The sequence below is a fragment of the Kryptolebias marmoratus genome, linkage group LG24 (genome assembly GCF_001649575.2).
Source record: "Kryptolebias marmoratus isolate JLee-2015 linkage group LG24, ASM164957v2, whole genome shotgun sequence".
Taxonomy (NCBI): domain Eukaryota; kingdom Metazoa; phylum Chordata; class Actinopteri; order Cyprinodontiformes; family Rivulidae; genus Kryptolebias; species Kryptolebias marmoratus.
Window position 1 is genome coordinate 10,640,417 of NC_051453.1, and position 15,810 is coordinate 10,656,226.

Here is a 15,810-nt window from a genome sequence, read left to right on the forward strand (position 1 = left end):
GAAAGAGTTGGAGCGTCGGCCCAACTTTCACTCTTCAGAGGAAGTCAGAGGCACCAACTCAGGAGGGGAGCGACACTGCAAACTAACTGTCCTGGCTCCTTAAAAATATAAAACAATATTAATTTATCACCTCCGTTCAAAGCAAAACATCATTAACCCCCAACTGTGTCACTATGATCTCTCAATACTTCATTTAAAAACTAGAAACCAAATATCTCCTTTTGTGTAGGAAGCTCCAACCCTTGGTGGAAACACCGACACATCATGCAATTTATTCATACTTTTCCAGCATTTAGCAAAAGAAAATAATTATTTATAGGAACAACAGTGTGCTTTTTTTATTCTAAACTGACAAAAAAGAAATAGTGTGGTACTTTGAAGCTTGTTTTTGTCCTAATTGATATTTAGCCTTTCTTTGAAATTGCTTGTCACCAAAGATTTTGCCTATTAGGAACAGTTAGGTGCGAAACTTTTAATTTTGTGTTCTTAAAATGTTTGATGGGAGGCAACAGAGCCGTGAGACGTGCAAATTACTTAGACATTTACTACGAAGAGTTATTATTATTCCACTCATCACCTGGAGCCAACGTTTTCTTCGTATTTTATCATAGCTCGAACCCGTCCGTCCCCCGGCTCGGCGCTCAAAGCTACGGTTGTTTGCGTCCACGCCTGTGTTTGTGTGGTGGTAATTAACTGCTAAGATACTCACTGGGCCGAGTGTCAAACAGCCCCCTCTCAGTCATATGACAGGCCTCAAAATAAATTTAACCCATCAGGTTTAGTACAACACACACACACGCACCCGGTGCCCTCTCCCACTTAAACGCATGATACAGATACAAAGAAGGCATCTGTGGTTTCGCACCGAGCTGTGCACATAAAGCGGTATGTGAAAAATGTGGATTTCCTCTGGCCTTTGGCACAACTGGCAAAGCAATAAAACTTGTATTTCTTTTATGACAAGTAAACCCTAACAAATTAACCGCACTAATGAAAAGCATCAAAACTTAATCAGTGTTCAGACTTTATTTACTTCATGGCACAGCTGGTACACTGAGACTCAAAACAAATGGATATTTTAGTACAAACTTTTGCTATTTAAATCTAGAACATGAATATATATGTGTTGCTTTCTTATACTAATTGGGGAACTGTTTCTTCACAGTTCATTTTAAGACTAACTCACACTTACACTCCTGTGTCAACAAGGTCGGGGGCCAGTCAAAAAGGAAACCCTGAAACAGCGAGAGGATCGGTGTCGGACAAAGATGGACACGTTAACTGCCTGCCAACACGCCCTCAAGTTCCAGGAGGGTTTTCAAACTTTAACCACCAGGATTCAGATGTAGATTTCTGCACATCCTCATCAAACTCCTCAGTCATTTAAACATGCCTGGAAAAACTGTTAAACTATTAGTGTTTTTCGCCTCTGCTGATCCAACCGCATACAAATCTTCTTTGAGCCAGAAGCCAAAACAAACACGCTCCGTGTTTCTTTGTACGTTTCGTTTCTACCGCTCCCCGTTCTCCTCCTCGCAGTGAACAGAACGACTCGCATGTGATTCTGAACCGCGTTGAAGAAAACTAATCTGAGCGGTGTTTCCTACAGCCAGTAGATTTTAAATTTACCAACTTTTTATGCTTTTTAAAAAAATCTTACTAGCAAAGCAGAACTACAGATCGACTGTGTCTTTTTATACAAACGCCAAAAGATACATAAAAAATAAGCGCCGGCCAGTTACTTGAAGCTACAATTAAAGTGCGCCAAAAGCAGACCTTAAATAAAGCTAATTTCTGTTTCCAGGACAGTAACACCTTCCTGGTCAACATGCAGAATGTAAAACACAGCTAAGTTAGTGACCCATATCATCAAATGCCTCTGTAAACACAGACTACCTAATTTACAATATGGAGTACAGCAGCGATGTGAAGGCTATGATCTAGTTTACAACCTGAAAACAGGCAGGAGAAGCAATCATGCAGTTTAAATGTACTTGTTGTGACTGATTACAGGATTTAAATTATGTTGAAAATTAATTCAATTACATACAGATTACAGCTTTTCAGATATCAACATTTTTCCTGTCTTTAACTGCATACTAATGAATTACATTTCTGTTATTAAGGAGCTGATTAGACAAAATAAGGCATCTAAAAATACTTTTTCTTTTCACAAACAGACTAAGAAAAGCGGCAGAAATTCCAAAGATATTCATCTACGCACTGTTTCTATATAACATCTAATCTGTTAAACCCTAAAGTATAAATATCTGCACCAAATGACTTCCTCATATTCGGATAATTCATTTTAAGGTGTCCTAAAATAAAGTAGTTTAGAAAAGGACAGCAACGTCTGCTTCGTATTGTCTTTTTTCACCTCATTCACTCCCTTCGTGAATCCTGACATCTCGTAACACAATTTGTTTGTTTGATGAATTGGATTGGTGATGGGTCAAAGGGCCGCGTGGAGTGCTTAAAAAAAAAGAGCCCGCTTTTGAGCCTGAAACTCTGTTTTCATGCATGGCTACCTCATCTGGACGCGCACAAAAACTTAGAAACTGGCCTGAAGTGGGCCAGTCAGGAGCTGAGAGATGAGATCCTGCAGAAAGCACACACACACACAGGCACCTACATGGTGGGCCACTTCAAAGACATTCCACAACATGCAGAGCATTGTCGGAAAATGCCAATGTGCACTTCAGTGAAGAGTGCCTGAGAATCCCAAAGGGGCTGGGAACACTCAAACAAACGGAGGGCAGCTCCGATCGCCCTGATTCCTCCACATGTTGCAGAGGTGGCAGAACAACCAGTCATTCTGAATAAAACCACACTGGTACGGACGTTTCTCTCACGCTGTCTGAGTGGAACCTTTGTGAGGCAAACTGTGTAACAAAAGCAGGTTTTTAAATATATATTTAAAAAAGCACACGTAGTGGAAAAAACCTATGGAATAACAGACGCACCAAGTACAGAGCTGTGCTTACAAGCTTGAGAGGAGCGAGAAGGGGGAGAAGGCTCCTGGTTGCACAACTTGTTTTGCAGGAGTAAGACTAAGAGACAGCTCAGCGGGCTGCTTCAGAAAACTATGCGCTGATAACAAAGACTAAGATAGCTGTCCGATCCCATCAGCAACCTGTAAAAGACACTTTGGTCTGTTTTCTGGAGTGCAGTCGGCAGATCACAGCTGCTGCAGTGCACATCGGCCCTGCCTGTGGATACAGAGTGACATATTTTAAATATTTTGGTTGTTATCCCCACCCCCGCCTTCGCTGCAAACATCTCATAAGTTCCAAATATGGTCACTTCCCAGAGTCCTCACGAGCAGCCAATAACACGTACCGAACTTCCCGAGAGAGAGGCGCGGGGCAAGAGAAAGGGAAGAGGGGGGCAAAGGAAGGAGGGCTATCAGCAGCTCGGTCTCAAAAGACCCCCTTTCAGGGGCCTCTTCTCCGTCTGCATGTATGACCCGTGTAAAGCAGCCAGATCGCTTCCTCTTAACCTGGCCACTGGAAGCCCCTCGTGATACTAAACGGCGTCAGCAACGGGAAGTTCTTCATCACGTCAGGTCGTTTCAAACTCGCCTACCTGCTCACGATGAGCTCACCGTGCGCTGAAACACCACCTTGTGCAACACATTCTCCACAACGCTGAAAACAAATCTCACAAGGAGACATGTGGGCCAACGGTTAAACCACTGACAAACAGGGAGAATCTGCGATAATTTAATTTGGAAAAGTTCGAGTTGTTCAGTTTGGGCAACGAGTTTGTTTTCAACTCAGATGTTTATTTGAAGTGAGGGAGCACAACGTAGACAAACTAACAAAACAAACACAATGTTTCCTCTAGTTTAATTCCTTAATCTTATTGTAAAATAACGCTTGAATAGTATCTGATTTAAGGAGAAAAACTGAAAGATTTTCATTCATTTTTGATGGCTAAACATTTGACTTATCCCTGAACTGTGACGTGTTAAAATGTAGTTCGACTGATGGAATATTTAAAAAATAAAAAGAATCAAGAGAGCTTATGGTTGATATACTACAAATTTTTGGGGGGAAATATGCATTTTTACTTTAACAAAATAATTAATAATTACTTAAATTAAATAAGCAAACATTTAAGAACCCTAAGAAGAACTTGTACACTTAAAAACAATATAGAGAAGAGCATTCTTGCTTAAAAAAACAACTAAATAGTGGGCTACAGTGTATTGACTGTCTTCATTTTATACTTGGTAGTTGATTAAATATGCAGAGGTAAAGCTGATTGCAGGAATTTTTTTAAAAATATTGTAATCGCTTTCTCTCTATTTGAGCCATAAAGGTTGTTGAAATACACAATTTCCCAACGATTTTTGCTCAGAAATGTTTTGCATATGTGCATCATCTGCGATTAAAAAACACTAAAAGAGCATAATTCCCCACCAAATAAATTGAAATAACTTTTCTTCTGAAAAGAAATGGCGACTAAAAGCTGCGAGGACGAGAGTCGACAGAAGTGGAGTCATTTCGAGGAGGAAACTGAGCGTTGCAGAGCGTTAAAGCAGAAGTTGTGGCTGAGATCATCTACAGATAAGCTGAGATATTCTGATCTACTGATCAACGAATTTAGCTGTAAACAAAGATGAGAAACATTTACTGTTTTTTTTTTAAAACAACTTCTACAAAACAGCTATTACAGCTTTAAGATGCCTTATTCCTTATGACAGTGTCCTATAAAGATTTAATCAGTTTATGAAAGTTTATTACAACTTTTTAAAAAGGTTTAAATTATCTCACTTCCCTCTACACTTTTTGACCAAGAAGCCAGACTTTCTTGTAATCTTTTAAAGTAGCCTTGATCAATAGATTTCCAGGCTTTTTGAAGGTCTTATAAAGTTTTTGTCTTCAGACTTTGGCTGCAAACAAACAAACAAAAAACACTGCTGAGGAAAAGGACAAGCATTAGATTGACAAGAAGTCCAAAGAAAGAAAAAACCTTTAAATAAGTGGATCGACACTCTTTAGGAGATAATAAAACAAGAGATTTAACTTTCCAGGAGAAATGTGAGAATCTCATTTGTGTTTACTGGAGCGAATCAAAACAGCAGCCATGTCTGGGATAAATGCACCGCCTGAAAACAAAACTCCCTCATGTTTTTAGACATGCAGCGGGACTATGATCACCTCCTGTTGTCTGAGGACAGCTGACATGTTTACACGTATCTAAATCCTTCATATATTGATTAAAAACCTCCACTCCTCCGGAGAGGAGGGCGCCTTTTACTCGGGTACGATGTGGCGCTGAAGAGCGGCGTGGGTTAATCCTGCACCTTTTCAGCGCCGGTGGATAATTTGTTTACATCCAGGATGCTGCAGCAGCAGCGTGTGTGTGTGTGTGTCGCCATGAGAGGCCTCTTTCGGCTCACGGGGCCGATCCTGCTGCTCCCAGTTTAGGCTCGCTGCCGCGGACCACCCCGGTCCAGCCGCAGCCACTAATCTGGCCCTCGGGCTCGGCCCACCGAGCGGCACCACAGGCCGCCCGAAACGTGCGCCAGACGGCCCCGCGAGGTTTCCCCTCCCCTACCTACCCCGCCCCGCCAAGCCAACCTAACGGAGGATTATCAATTACAGCAGCTGAAATTACGAGCCGCACAATTAAAGCCGAGCGCGTCTGAGCATGCGCGAAAACGTAGCCGAGAGTCTCGTGACACGAAAAACAACAAATAATCGCACATTTCGAGAGCGTTTTTGTCGCTCCTCTGCCTGAACAAAAATACTCAGTTTTTTCCCCTTTTAAGTGCATATGTCTAAACAATATCCAAATCTTTTAAATAATCCATCTTCTAATTGGTTTAACAGGCTTTAAGGTGATTGTTTTCGCACAAGTAAACACCAAAATACACATCTCTGAAAACACGCAGTGGCATGGCTTTAATTTAAAAATAAAAACATGAACGAAGTAATACTTACTTTCACCGGTAATTAGTCCACAATGACATATAATACAGGTACAGATGATAAAAAACACCATTTGTGAGCGCAGCTTTAGCGTCAACCGCCTCATCTTGGACTGAAGTTGCGCACCCCTCTCTTCGGTGTTTGAGAAACTTCAATCTTCAGTCAAAAATTTAAAAAAAGGGTTTCAGAGTCAATATCAAAAGAGCAAAAAACAAATTAAAAAGTGAAAATTCCCCCCCAAAAAATCCACGCCGCTAAATAACGTGATCTTGGGTTCTGGTGGCACAAGTGCGCGTAAAAAGCTTCATTTCCCACGACAAGTGAACGCAACAGTCCACGTTCATCTGAGGGGTTTTGGAGCTCCGCTTTAATTCAAGGAAAACAGCTTCAAAAAGCTACTGTGGAGGTCCCCTGCTGAGGTCCATTATCGTGCAATGCACGTTTGAAAACAAGCTGGGTTTTTTTGTTATTTTTCCCCGTTTGCAGTTTTGGAAAACCAGTGTTTTCTTCCGCTCCTTCCCGCAGACAACGAGCTGAAAGTTTAACCTTAACCGGAGCGGAGGCTCGTTTTCTGTCTCTCCTCTCCGATCCCTTTTCTCTTCTCTTTCTTTCTTTCTTTTTTAAGACCGACGAGAGGAGCACATCCCAGGAAACTCCGCGGCAGGAAAAACGTGCAGCTTTCTCTCCCCCACCTCCCTAAAAAAAAAAAAAACAGAAACACTCCGACCTTCCTCTGAACTCCTTCACCCCCGCTGGCTGACCACCACCGCGCCGCGGACGACTCCACTCCCCACCAGGCGAAACGGGCGGAGGAAGGCAAACGCTATCTATTCCTCCGACTCATTAAAAAGGGGAGGGGAAAAAGAAAAACAAATTTAAAAAAATGGAGAATAATGTCCGTGTTTAAAGCGCACGTTTCTGTGAGGCGAGGAGAGTCTCGAGGCAGCCGCGCGCGCCGCCCGTTGCTTTCCTCAGATTAATGTTAGCGGCTAATGCTAGCAGGCTAATCCAAAACAAACGAGGTTTCAGCGTCGGCGGTGGAAATAATAATAATAATTACAATAAAACAAAACACACAAAGTGAGTGTCCCGTCTCCGACAGCGACAACAAAAAGAAGAATGAGGTAAAGAAGACTTTAAATTTTTCTTAAAAAAGACGGGTCAAGTGTTAAAAAACAAACAACAAAAAAAACTTGTATTCCCGTTCTGTTCCGTCTTTCTTTCTGCGAGTCTCTCCAGCAGTAAACAAGTCCTGCCAGTCACCTCAGCTGGGCCACGCACGGTCTGCGGGAAAACACGGCTCTGCCTGCCGCGCGCCGCTCCTCCCACACCGGATCCGGACTCTGAACGCACCTTTTTACGCACACCGGAAGTTAGGAAATATTATTAAAATAAGCGATGAGAGGAGGGGAAAAAGGCCTTAAAGTTGAGGTTTCGGTGTAAACAAACTTTAGTTAAAATGGCCTAATAGAGTCAAAGCAACCCTATTAGGTCCTCTGAGAGATGCAATTGTTTAAAAGTCATTTTTATTCTCAATCTGAGTTATAAAATGTCAGTGAGAAATATTTTACATCTGTCCACCTGGACACAAAACATAATACAACCTAAGTGTTTGTTGATATTTCTGTGTTTGCATTTCTAAAAATCCCAATAGTCTGTCTTATAATGACATCAACGTCATTACATACTAGAAGTCCTGGCTGAATGTAATTATTTTCCTTGTTAAATTAACAAAAAGAGGTTTAACCTCCACAACCATTCAGAATGGTGACCTTTAAACTCTGCCCTGATAAGAGTGTTTCCTTTTGAGCCTGGAGGACACAGCAGGTGTAACATTTGGATTAATCAGGATGGTTTTACAGTCCGCCTCAGCTCTGGCACGGAGAAGGCTCCCATCTTGTTTGCGTGTGGATCTTCTCCGTAGTGGAGGTTTAACTTTCGCTTGTGGTCAGGGCCACGAAGTGTCCTCACCGACCGTGGTTTCTGAACCGCCTCGGACCGACTTCCACAACAGAGTCACGTGTTTTTATTGTGCTGCTGATTGTCAGATCAAAGATCGCACACATTTAGTGTAGGATCTATAGACTGTTCAAGATGGTCGACACAGCTAAGCGACCTTAGCCAACACAAAAAGAGCTTTAACTGAGTCTATTTTAGAGTCACTGAGCTCAGATTTGGTGTGGTAGTTGGTGAGAGTCATTCCCAACACATACTTCAAGCGCATACAGATCGTTATTTACAAAGTTGGTTTAAAATGAGTATAACTCTGTTCCTCTAATCGTAAGATGATACTGGTTTGAAATGTCAACTTGAAAGGTGGAGGGTTATATGAGTTCTTTAAGGAATGTTAGGCCTGTAATTTGAAAAATGCTGGTAGTACATTTAAAATAAACTTTAATCTGTCACCTGACGTGCTGTCTTTGTTGTCATAAAAGAGCAGTTTATACGATTGGGCAGTTACTTACCTGTGTTCTTGTTTACATTTTACACAGCATCTTAACTGTTTTGTAATTTTCAGGTTCATTATTCAACACAAATCAAAAGACTTTTGTTTGGAGGACAAATATTTTTGAAACCAGTGGCATTAAAAAAAAAAGCAGAGGATTTTAAATCCGTGCCCTGAGGTGAAGGTACTGTGATCCCAGAAGCCAGGAGCGAACCAAGGCCTCCAAATGTTGTGCAACTGTTTTTTACGATCATTGTTTATTTTCCAACAGATTTTTTTGTTGTTGTTATTATAAGTCAGTGAGACTGTGGGCTAAACAAAAACCGCCCTGTGTCATAAACCTGTGTGTAAACACTGCGCTCTTCCTCTTGCCCTTCAGCTGGAGAGGAAAATACCTGCCTGCAGAAAGGTACACGCAGTTCTGACCAATTTGCAAGGCAAATATCCTCATAATAAAACCCGATGGATATGAACTACAAAAAAAAAAAAAAACCAGGAGGTTTTCCTGCGCGTACAGGATAGCCGAGACATTTTGCTTCACGTTGAAAAACTAGGTTATTTAGGGGTAAAGGTGCAGCTTGTTTGCTGCTCCGCTCAGCCTGGAGCCTGTTGAGCAGGCTTGTTGTTAATCTGAGGAATGTTGTTGCCCAGCGAACAGAGCAAATGAGGTCTTAGAGAGATTAAATGTCACAGGTCTGAAGGACTAAGGGTTGTGGAATCTAGTCAAAACAGATCTCTTTGTCGTAGTCTCGACGTCTGACGCCAACTGGAGGCAAACACACTCCTCTCCTTCTCCCCTCCTCGCACTTGTCCCACTTCCTCTCAGGTGCTGAGCACAACACCGACTTCTCTCCCTTTTTTATTTTCCTGTGGGTGTAGAGGAGGTCAAACGATTGGCTTGTTGTTCCACTAACTCACCTAAAGTGCTGTTCTGAGTGCATGCATGGAGCTCCGTTGTGCTACGACTTCAGTTCAGCAGGTGGCACCAAAAAGAATCAACAAATCACTTATTTTAAGTGTCAGACAGAGACCAAGGAATACAATGTTGAGAACAAACAGGATTCAATTTGACTAAAACGGCAAGTGAGAGGAGTTTAAATGAAAAAAAAAAAAATTTTATCAGCGTTTTAAGGGTGTAGGAACTCATCATGATGCTTGCAAATTAGGGATTTCTTTTTTATATATACTTTATTGTTCTTTTATCAATATGTGATGAGCCTTTAAACATTCAAATGTAAGTGTTTATTTTTTATAGATTTCATTTTTTTGGGGCCTCAAAAGAAACACGCAGTCCTTTAAAAACAGCAACGTGACGAGCTAAGTGCTTTCACCAAGGTTTGTTTTGTTTTTACTGGTGCAAGAATGAGCTTTATTGTTGAAAGATCCGAATGTTTTCTCCGACAGGGGTAGTTCAGCTCTTTCATGAAGTTATAAGCAGTTAATATCTTACCTGTTGTACACAGCTCTTTGAACCACCTCAGTTTGAAGAATTAAAGTTGAATTCTTTAATCTACATCCCCGTGTCAGTTTTGCTTTAAACGGTTATTCCAGCAGAAATATCATGATACGACAGCTGTAGGTGCACCAGAAGTGCTACAGCTGACTGCTGCCGCCGCTATTTGTAACCAAAGAACTCCATGTAAATAACCCAGGGATGCAAAACTGACAGCAATGTAAATCCTGTTTGCATGAAGCTCTGGCCGGAGCCCCAGTTGGATTAGCTGTTAGTTTGCCAATCTGGTCAAAATAAAGCTGTTTCTCCAAACTAAAGTAATCCAGTGACTTATCTACAGCAGGTAAGATGTTCTTAAAAGTACTGCAAACTCACCGCTGACTTAGGTGTGTGTTGTTTTATATAGATCACTTTGCAGATTAATCAATAACTCGTTAGAGTATCTGTTTATTCTTTGGTGTTCGGGGGTTTCTAAACTGTTTACTAACCCGTTACCTGTACGCCCTAACACAAAGTTACTTCCCTTTCTGGAAATTTCCCAGATGTTATATTTTATACAGCATCCGATCCTGTTGTGGCTGTGAAATCCGAGTCAGCCATCAGAGGAGACAATGGATTGCTCTTTCACAACACATAGACAAAAAAAGTTTGTTTACATTGTAGTACATTATAAAAATTATTAAGTTTGACTGTTTTTACTCTAATTTCTCACCTCTTTGTGTCCCTCCATCTCAAAAGGAATGCTGTTTCTTTGTTATTCTGCAGAGTGCGTTAGTCTTCAGCACTCACATGCCAGTGAATTATTCCAGATGGAGCTATCTGTGTTGCTCTTGTGTCTCACATCACAGCATTATTGTCTGTCTCACACTCAAAGAAGGCAGGATAACCTCCCGCTCGTTCTCCCAGCGTTCGCCTCAGCCTGTAAACGGAGGGATTAATACATTTGAACGGGGAGAGTATCTTCCCCTTTGTCTTGTAGAAAGCTCGATAATTAGTTGCCCTGGGAGTCAGGAAGCACAAGTGTGTGTGTTGGTGTGTTTATGCAGGAGCTCTACGTGTGTGTGTGTGCGTGTCCTGTGCCCACCGAGGGAAGGGTCGTTAGTTTAGGGAGACAAAACATTCCTGGATTATCCTCTTGGTCCTCCTCCCCGTGTTGATGATTAGTGTTTTAGGGATCTCTGTTGCTTCTTTTTAAACCCCATGGAGTCCCTCAATCTGAGCTGAATGTAATCACATATAAACCAGAGGGTGCACACCGTTTTTTATTCTTCTCAGAGTTGATGACTGTCTAATATTACACCATAAAGCTTCTGTGGAATAGGAATATGGTGTTTATAAAAAAAAAAAAAGATTTGATGCGATGGGATGACTCTCCATGTTGAATCAGGTTATTCCTAACAGGAAAACAAAAGTTAAAGAATAAATCACAAAAAACAGATAAACAACTACACAGAATTAAAAACAGATAAATCAACTTGGTTAAATTGAATCACACAAAAGGCATAAATAAATGCTAAAGTACCTTCCCTCTTCTGCTCATAATAATGAGTTTCTGTGTAAAACAGGAAGTTGTCATCCCTTAAAGGCCAAATTGTGGATGAATGGAACTAAATTAGTTTCAGCAAATGTGACAGTCTGGCTGTAAATTGTCCTGAATGCAGACAACGTGGATTCTCCAGTCCTTCTGAAGATAAGACCATACCGTACATCTTCGCAGTTTATTTTTTTACAGCAAAGATTTGACTTCCTTTTCTGTGACAGCTCTATCTCTGGTCCTATGTCCCGACTTACAGATCTCACGTGTCCACCCGTGTTTTGTCCCCCTCTGTGTGTGTGTGTGTGTTCCTCCTGGTCATGCCATAGTGCCTTGGTTTCCCACACCTGAGCCAAAACACATTTATCTACAAACAGATTAGGCAGCCAAGGTCGCCCCGTGTTGTCCTCTCCTCCCTGCTTTACCCCAAGCCTGAACCCGCCTTTTTCTCTCCGTCCGTCGCCCCCTTTCCATATGTGAAATAAAAAAGTCTTCTTTCTCACACTGATGGTACCCATGAGGCAACATCCAGGGTTAAAGGATTTGTTTTATCTCTGATAAGGAGCTGGAAAGGAGCCATTTATGTCAGACTTAAATGGCTCCATCCTCTTCCTGAGAGGATGTGTCGCTGGCAGCTTTATCCACAAATTGAGTGGCAACAGGAGCAACACATTCAGCCGGAAAGGCTTAGTAAATATATCGGACGGTCAAGGTTAGGTCAGACACACATGTCTCGGGCAGCAAAGGCTCAAGAGGAAGAGGAGTTTTCAAGTTCAAAAAGGCAATGTGCACTGCACAGCATCAAATGACGGATCCCACACTTCCTTTTGAGCTGGGAGCACATAGATGGTGTGTTTTTGTTGCTGCAGTTTGCACGTAAAAGGGTTATTTCTGTACAAAAACAGAAAAATGGATTAAAACATTCGTTTTACTGCTTAAAAGATGCAACGTTACAGCAGCGAGTAACAGAAGTGTGTTAATGCACTCAGCTGTCAGATCTCATTTCAATCAGCTGGATTGAAAGAGACACAAAATGCTTCCAGTTTTACAGTATAGGAGTTTAATCTGGAGCTCTAATTAGTTCAGTTGTAAAACCTGCAGTGGAGTGAAATGGTGCAGTCGTTAGCACTGGCTCCTGGTTTCTGCCCCCCCGTCCAAAAACTCTCCCATCACTCACTCATGTCTGTCTGAGTTACAGCCCTGTGATGGACAGGTGACCCCATCCCGGATGTAACCCCCACCCCACCCTCACCCCGTCCTCTTCAATATTTAGCTTTTAATATATTATTTTTAATTCCTTAATTTTGATTAAAACTGTGGCATGTAAGGCGGCACCAGTCTGTATTCTTTCAAGGAATGCTATTTTTAAATTATTGTTTGTGAGCACAGGACGACTGTAATAATTAATGTTAGTCCATTGTGCCTGTGTAGTTTTGGGTTTTTTCAGTCCCCCTTTTTTAACTCCATGTGAAATCAGCAGCAGGGCGACTCGTGAGTGCAGATCAGAGCGGGGATCAAAATTCCCAGGATTCCAGTAACACGGGAGCCTGACAATGACCCTCTGTGCCCCCTCTGACTGCATTCATCTGACCCTCTGACCGGGGGGGTCATATTTTATCCTGGAGAGGCGGTAAAATGGCACATTACCTGCTCTGTTATTCCAAGCACTGTGTTAAAAATGCAGCCGGAGAAAAGCTGCCATTGTTGCTGGAGTGTAGCGAGTTGTAGACGATCCTGTGTGTGTGTGTGTTTTTTTTTTGTTTTTTTGTCTTTTTTTGGCCAATGTGTTAGCAAAATATCTCATTAACCATGAGACGGATTTTAATGAAACTGTCAGAAAGCTACCATTGGGTGCACATTTGCAATTTAATTTAAGAGTCAATCCAATTCAAGATGGCAGCCACAGCTAATACAAAAATGCTCAGTACCAGGGTGTAATCAGTGTGGACAGGTAACAGTGGGTCAATATGGACCCTGAGGACCACCCCATATGGGAACTATTACTCCACCTACTTACCAACAGAGGCCCCGCATAAAAACGTGAGCAGAGGTTGGACACTACATTCAGTATGGGCTGAAAGTTTGAAAATAAAACAGATTTTTTTGGGCTTAATTACAAGATTTTTACTATATTTAATTGATTACATATGTGGAACATCCATATAAAGATCTAAAGGTTGACCAAAAACTCTAAAAAAAGTTAAATATATTGACTAGGTAAGGACATTCAGGCTGCAAACGACAGTAGCTGTTGTGTTATTATTCTGCTGAGCAGCACAAACCCCACCGACTAAGCTGTGAACACTGAAAGGACACATACCATTATTTTCTGTAGTTTTGTTACTTTAAATATGTACAGCTGAGGCGTGTCATTGAGCCAATCCGTAAATAACAGAAATGTCCTTCAGGTGGGTTCGCAAAGTAAACCTGAAGCACGAAGGTGATTTTCTTCATACCGCACACATCGAGCAAAGCCAAATAAGAGAAAGGGGAAACACTTAATTACTTCCTGCAGAGCAAGGTCCGATTATGGGATAAATGCAGCGGTATTGTATTAGTGTTTACAGAGGAAACGGACCTTGCTGCACACCGCCCATCCTGGACGCTGCAAACGCCACATCCAAGGTGAGAACTGTTTCTTTTCAGAGGATCAAAGACGGATTGCTGCATCAATTACAGGGGGAGCAGGAGACTAACTGCTACTCTTGATGCTAAGCTGGTCCACACGTCTGCTCATCTTTAAACAAAATTACAAGCAACATGGTCGCCAGACAAACTGCCAAGCGGTCACCCCCGCCGAGCACCTTTTGCTATTGTTTTTGACCTTGTGGAACAAGGCCTGAGCTCTTTGTCACTGGTTTGACAGAAAAGCCTGAGGTGTGTGTTGGTGTGTGTGTGTGTTCCTTTCCGTTCCAGAGGAGCAGGAACGAGGAACCATTAACCCTTTGCTCTCCTCAAGTCCTATTTCTGGCCTCAGCCCTGAGGCATTGCACTTCAACATCCTGCAGCTCAGGCCTGACTGACCACAGCCCTGCTCTCTGACCTCCCGGGTGGGGGGCTCTCTGCACACTGGGAATAGGAGGAACCAGAGCGAGGGGAAGGGGCGGGTGGGTGGCGGCGTTGAAACTTCCCAGAGTGACAATAATAAAAACAGTGTTTGTTTATGTTCTCACAAGGAGAGGGACGAGGAAGTTGAGGATGAGAGGAAGTGGATGAGTGTTAAAAAAGTTCAGCGAGAGGCCTGGGAGTTACGCAAGGTGGAATTATTGTAATGTAGTGGCATACAGAGTGTGTGTGTGCGCGAGTGTGTGTGCGTGTGCTGATTGCATGCCTAACAAAGGGCTGTCTCTGTGAAAGTACAGCACGTCTACTCACTATAAATAAAACGCCGGGGGGGGGCGAATAGCCCAAATTAGGACATAAATATTCAGAGTGTGCAGAAAATAACCAGCCTCATCGAGGATGCAGGGTGAGATTAGACAGGTGACGCCCGGGAACATGTTGTTACCGCATCAGCGCAACATGTCAAGAGCTCTTCTTTTTTTAATATTTTTTTATTGTTGATGTGTTTCCGGAATTTATTGTTGGTAAAAGTCGTGGTCCAACATTTAGGGGTGAAAAGTTATTTTAGATTTAGCTGAAATTAGGCGTTAGAGGTGTTTAAACCTCAACACCTGCCTTTAAAACATAAGACACAACAACGCCAACAAATCCACAGAAGATAAGAGAAAGACAAATAAAGCCATACCAGGTTGTGCGTTTACTCGTTTTAGAGCTGTTGTTCTCATCTGTCTGCTTTTTTTTTTTTCTGGGTTCTATCGGTTTCCTGTGTTTTCAGATGTCTCGCCGATAAAGACTGTTTGCTCTGCTTGAGCCCGAACTGTTATCAATACCTCTCCCTGGTTTCTTCCATGCTCTGTCACATGTATGAGGTCAGGCCTTTAATTTGACAGCTCCGTGACCTCAAGTGGGGAGCTGCATTCACAGTACTTGTAAAACTCAAAGACGTGATGGAAAAACCCTCGATGGCGTCTTAATTGTTCAGTTGCTCTTAGCAACAGGTGATCATTGCGTCATATGTAGCTGTGTCATCAAGGCTTTACCCAAAAGATCTCCGAGATGGTAAATAATCAGGTCAAGGTTCCTCACAGTCGTGTCACCGGTCCTCCGATCTTTCAGCCAGCTGCAACATTCCTCCTCTTTGTGTGCTGCAGTGAAAACAGGGAGGTGAACAGGAGACAGAAGCAGCAGCAAAATGTACCTATATATTATTAGTCACCCTTTACTCAGACAGTGTTTTTAAGTCATGCAGCAGATGTCAAATGCACCGTCTGCTCCACTTTTACCATGGGAATTTAACAGAACTCGGTATGTTCAGTTGTTTACACGCACTTCTTTGTGATTTGGGCTGCACAGAGAAAGTAACAAGCTGTAGAAA

The 15,810-nt window shown here is 42.2% G+C and overlaps 1 protein-coding gene across 1 annotated transcript in view; it reads right to left on the bottom strand.

The window, feature by feature from the left end:
- The window catches only part of insrb (insulin receptor b), a 66,438-nt gene extending 59,235 nt beyond the window's left edge, over positions 1–7,203 (bottom strand). The window contains exon 1 of the mRNA XM_017406994.3: positions 5,952–7,203. Coding sequence (XP_017262483.1) covers positions 5,952–6,045 — 94 coding nt within the window. The 5' untranslated portion in view covers positions 6,046–7,203. The remainder of the gene's footprint in view (positions 1–5,951) is intronic.
- Positions 7,204–15,810: the final 8,607 nt, after the last annotated feature.